The sequence below is a fragment of the Zingiber officinale genome, chromosome 6B, assembly GCF_018446385.1.
Source record: "Zingiber officinale cultivar Zhangliang chromosome 6B, Zo_v1.1, whole genome shotgun sequence".
NCBI classification, from domain to species: Eukaryota; Viridiplantae; Streptophyta; class Magnoliopsida; order Zingiberales; family Zingiberaceae; genus Zingiber; species Zingiber officinale.
Window position 1 is genome coordinate 22,426,446 of NC_055996.1, and position 5,527 is coordinate 22,431,972.

The 5,527-nt window shown below is 37.8% G+C and overlaps 1 protein-coding gene across 1 annotated transcript; it reads right to left on the reverse strand.

The window, feature by feature from the left end:
- Positions 1-957: 957 nt before the first annotated feature.
- Positions 958-4,603, reverse strand: LOC121992245 (probable mannitol dehydrogenase). The gene is made up of 5 exons (XM_042546473.1): positions 4,417-4,603; positions 2,965-3,078; positions 1,776-2,289; positions 1,370-1,523; positions 958-1,280 (listed from the first exon to the last, which is right to left on the reverse strand). The coding sequence occupies exons 1-5, from the start codon at positions 4,536-4,538 to the stop codon at positions 1,078-1,080; spliced, it is 1,107 nt and encodes a 368-aa protein (XP_042402407.1). The 5' UTR covers positions 4,539-4,603; the 3' UTR covers positions 958-1,077.
- Positions 4,604-5,527: the final 924 nt, after the last annotated feature.

A 5,527-nucleotide genomic window follows, 5' to 3' on the forward strand; every position in this document is an offset into this window, starting at 1 on the left:
GTATTTTGCAAATATAATCTGACTTCTTTTGAGGTCATCTTAGGACTAGTTAGAAATTGACATATATTGATCACATTTCATATAATTTCCACTCTACACATCCATATCTTGATCTATGTCATTGATGACATTGATATTATGATTACGTTGGGGCTTGTTACGATCATATACAGTAGTTATGACCTCTTTAGTCCTATACCAATGAAGTAATTGGAACAGATTGTTTACAGGGGTATTTTGTACCAATAAAGTTTGATATCAACTAAAGTTTTACTTATATTTCACATATAACTCACATATAGCCCAAGTAGGAGATTGTTGGATATAATTATCCCTATTAGGTGGGCTTATTTGTAAGTTGTGCACGTGAATACGATTCGAACCCTTTAAAGTGATCTAACTTATGTCTAGTGGGTTTCGGATAATTGGATGTGGATCTCATATGTGTAGAACCTATAATCCAATATATATTATCATCTATTTGTTGATAATAGATGTTCAGTATGCATATGGACTTATAGTCCCACATCTATTATTATCAATAGGCTAATAATAGATGTGCACTGTATAATGGATTGGTCCCCAGAGAATTAGGGTATCTTAGAGACGTCTCTTCGTTCCCCATTGACGAAGAGGATTCAGCGTCGTCAACCCTAACTTCTCCGAAAGGCCAACCTTCTTTCTCAGGATTGTTGAACCAACGAGCTCTACACGAAGAACAATGACAATTCCGTTACATTCAAGTTCTTTGTAATTACAGTATTTACTTTCTTATGTCATGTTCTTGATGAAACGAAGATCCATGCTCATATGTTCTTAGTTTTCTTATTCGAATTCTTCTTTTGATTGTCTAGAATTCATGCGGTTTAGATTTTTACAAAAACTATCATAGATAACTAGGGTTATCAGCATTAATCTCGAAACAAAGACACCTAAAGGTAACAGAGTCACACAGAAAACACTGCTAAGATGAATAATACTGCTGATTGCAAGTGATTAAAATTCTTTATTTGACAAAGAAGAAACGAAGAGCAACAACATCTCTGTGATACTACTTGAGATCATATTCCAACTCTCTTACGCTTCAGTCAAGGAATTGCCAATATCAATAACAAAGCGATATCTCACATCAGCCTTCGTGAGCCGCTCCATCGCCTCGTTCAAGTAGCTGATGGGAATGAGCTCTATGTCCGCAGTTATGTTGTTCTTGGCCGCAAAGTCTATCATCTCCTGTGTCGCCTTGATTCCTCCAATGCAACTCCCTGCCAAGGTTTTCCCACCTGATAAAAGGAAAAATAAACCAGATTGTGACATGGGGAGGCAACCAGACTATATGGCTAGTAATATTTGAAGTGTTTAAATTGCCTACCTAAAATCAAGGAGAAGATTGGAAGCTGCAGTGGCTTCTCGGGTGCTCCCACCATGATCATTTTCCCATGAGTTTTCAACAGAAACGCCAACGGCGCGATGGAGTGATCAGCTGAAACCGTGTTAATAATACCATCCATGGTGCCCATGGCAGCCTGCAGAGTACACAAGAAAACACGGGCAGGTTAGTGATGGGGTGGGTGCTATGATTCAGATTCTAAGAGAATGAAATTTTAGTTTAGCTCAATTTGAATTCGTAATTTGAGAACAAATTTATGTTAATATAAAATCAGCAAAAAAATTAGTTCTGAGAAAGTTTTTATTGAGAATAACAAACCCGTAGTTGCTGATATTCTCTTCATAGGACGGAAGCATTTGTTTGATTTTAAATTAATGCTAAAACTTACCTGCATTTGTTCAGCGTTGCTGCTGACCAAGAAAGCATCAGCTCCCAAACGCTCAATGGCTTCCTTCTCCTTCTTAGCAGAAGTACTTATAACAGTGACCTTCATCCCGAAAGCCTTGCCGAATTTAACAGCTACATGGCCGAGACCACCAAGGCCAACGACTCCGAGATGCTTTCCAGGCACGTCGAGGCCGTGTTCCTTCAGGGGGCTGTAGACTGTGATGCCAGCACATAGCAGTGGGGCACCCTTGTCAAGGGGCAGGTTCTCAGGGAAGCGGATGACAAAATGTTGGTTGACGACGACCATGTTGGAGTAGCCTCCATAAGTCATTGTTCCATCGACGTCCAGGGAGTTGTAGGTGAGGATGATGCGAGGGCAGTAGTTCTCATAGTCCCGATTGCAGTTTTGGCAGGAGAGACAGGAGTTGACGATGCATCCCACGCCTACTTTTTCTCCTACCTTGAAGTTTTGGACGTTTTGGCCCACTTCAGTTACGACACCCACGATCTCGTGCCTGAAAAAGATCAACAGGATAAGAAATGATATGAGACTAGTAAGCATGCGCCAATGCTTTTCTGATAACTTGCATATGAATGCCAATGACTACTTGGTTATTTATCAATCTGCACTGATCATTTTAAGTAAACATAACTGATTATGGGGGGTTCATTTGGTTTTGATTGCTCTTCCTCAGAGATGGTCAACAAGCATCATGGTGGAGCTTGATTTCAAGATTGAGATAAAGGGAGGCAGGGATTGAGATGAAGCTCGATTGGGCAGAAGAGACAACAATTAAGCTAGAAGAGTTCTATTAGGCAGAGTAGGAATTAGGATACAAGACAGAGCTCGAGCTGGTTGAGGAGGGTGTGAGCAAGATTGAGATTAGGAATATTTTCCTTTTACCCAGCCAAACACTGAGAAATATTCAATTCCCTTCAAAAAAAAATTTCCTCAAAAACCTTATTAAACATACCAAGCATTTTATGTGAAACAAAACCTTAAGAAGTTTTGTCATCTGAGGTTCATGTGTTTTAATTGGTGAAGCATTAGACATTTACACCATGATCACAAACATGTTAATTTGAAGAGTATAAATATGGCCTCTCGAACAAGTCGGTATTGCCCAACTAGGACAATTTGAGAATTAAAAGATAGATATAACTTAGATGGTTAAAGAAAAGAAACTTACCCAGGAACCATTGGGTAAATGGCATTTGACCATTCGTTCTTGGCTGTGTGAAGGTCAGAGTGGCAGATTCCACAATACAAAATTTTTATAGTGACATCATCAGCACCGGTATTCCTGCAGAAATAATATGGAATTAACTAAACGATATTTGATGCAATCACTAATATGCATAGGTTAATGATCTAATTAACTACGGATTATAGTAAACTCTCAAAAGTATACAACTATCATCAAGCAATTGTTCACAGCAATGCATTAAAAGCCAAAACCATTTAGTATGAACACCAACATGGATTCATCTAATAGATAACATACAGCATTCAATGATCAAAATTTTATCACTCACTGATATTTAGAATTTATGACCAATCACCACCTTCCAAAAAACCCAGATCCAATCACTTATCCAATAATTCATATCCAATGCTTAAGCTTTACTGTCATGAGCTTGTATTAATGATTACACCTGTCCTGCAACAACCTTATTTATAGCAGAACACTCATATTTATTTCAGTTGTATTTTAAAGGGTATGACATTATTTCTAACAAAAGCTTTATCAGTTTCTTTCTTCTGCTTAACCATCAGAGAAAAGAAAAAAACTTCAAAAATATATTTGAGGGGAAAACTCGTTGATAGTAAAGAGAAAATTGTAAACATCCCAGCTTAATCAAGCTTTTCTTGCTGTTAGTTAGCTGCGATGCACATTCCATGTAGGAACAGTGAGGTAGCTATACAAAATAAACCCACATCAATAGTATTCATTCACAAATGTTGTTTACAAAGTAAACTATCCACCAGAATGAACATCCTGATCAATATCCTTTATAATGGGTATCAGAGAGATAAAGTCACAAAAGCTGTCTTTGTCTACACAATAAACTAAACACAACAGTGAACATACTGATCAATTTTTCTAATGGGTATCAGATATCTTGTCCACCCAAATGCTGGAGCTTAGGCAGAGATGTTATTAGAAGCAATCGTAAACAGCACTGCTATATGAAAAAAATAGATTCAACGAAGTATCTAATTGGAAAAACTCGAGCCCCTCGTCGCAAACAGAACACGATTTCTACCTGACTTGTCGCAAACAGAGGAATGTTTACACCACAGAAAGCACGTCGACCATTTGCAGAAAAATAATTAAATAAACGAACAAATTGGAAACATAGCGAATATCGATACTGAATAAGAACCTCAGAGGCTCGGATCTGAAGTGAAAGAAGCAAAAAAAAAGATTATTGGTAGAAAAAGGAAAGTAACATTACAACAAAAGATATACGATAAACCCATATTAAAAAACAAAAGGCGATCTAAGCAGAGAGAGAGAGAGAAAAAAAAATCTCATGATTCAAAAGCTAATATTCCGATACCACATTCAAGGATAGATTGTCAAAAACTCAAGAAAAAAATGAATCGAGATCGAGAGATCAATAGACAGATCATTCACCTCCGCGAGAAGGCGAAGGGAGAGAGGACGCCGGATTTGTCCCTGGCCGCCCACCCGAAAGCCTTCCGAGGATGCACCTCCTCTGGGGACGCTTGCTTCTTCCCGTTTCCCAGCTCTGCCATTGCCTTCTTCCGATCCGAGTGATGCGGAGATCGATATTCGTGCGAAGAGCAGCTGCCACCAACTGCCATAGACGCAGAGGGTTTTAAATAGAACTCCGTAACGGTATCGTTAACTAGAGCACAGCCTCTTAACCACACCCATCTGCTTTACGATTCGTGTCGGTAAAAATTAAACGGCGGATCCTTCATGAACTCTTTTGCTAAAGTTGCGCCTCCGGCTCATCCTACCGCGCCATTCGAAAACTCATTTATTGCGACGTTAATGGTAGGTATTCGAATTCTCTGTCGTATGCAAATCAGGAAACATCATAATCATTAGAAGGTTCTCGCCGGTTCGGCCGTCTGCTGTATCTACAACGAGAGCCGAGAGGAAGTTTTAAAGACCGTTGCCACTTGCCGTCGAATTGGTCAGTGTGGTAGATTTGTTTATAATGGACAGATTAATTTTCGGTGAGCTTACATTTTTGAAAAAAATATTAATTTCTCCCACCTTCTAAATTGATCTCATAATTACTTTTTACTATAACGAGATACGAGTTTGAAATAAAAGAAACAAGTTTCAATCGTACAAAATTTGAAATATATAATTTAATTATAATAAAAGATAAGATGAAATTTGAGTTTAAGAATAAAAGGTACGGGTTAAAAAATAAAGATGTTTTTTTTTTTTGCTAGAGAAATGTTTATGTTTTAAGCGTGGCATTAAGTGGCATATGAGACTAAAAAAAAGCTCATATATAATTTTAATCGTTGAAAATGACCTGAGTAAGAATAACGCCGTCCAACAAAGGTTGTGAGTCTTTTATAGGTGATTACGTGGAATTATAAATTTCCATGCACTATATTTTATAAATTTTATTAAAATAATTTCAATTTGATAGGGATAGACTGTGTTTGATTTCGGAGATCGGATCCTTGACAAGAAAAACTCACATGCATGCAAATTATTATAGTTTGGAAGACCAAATATAAGGTAATAGAAGTTCAAG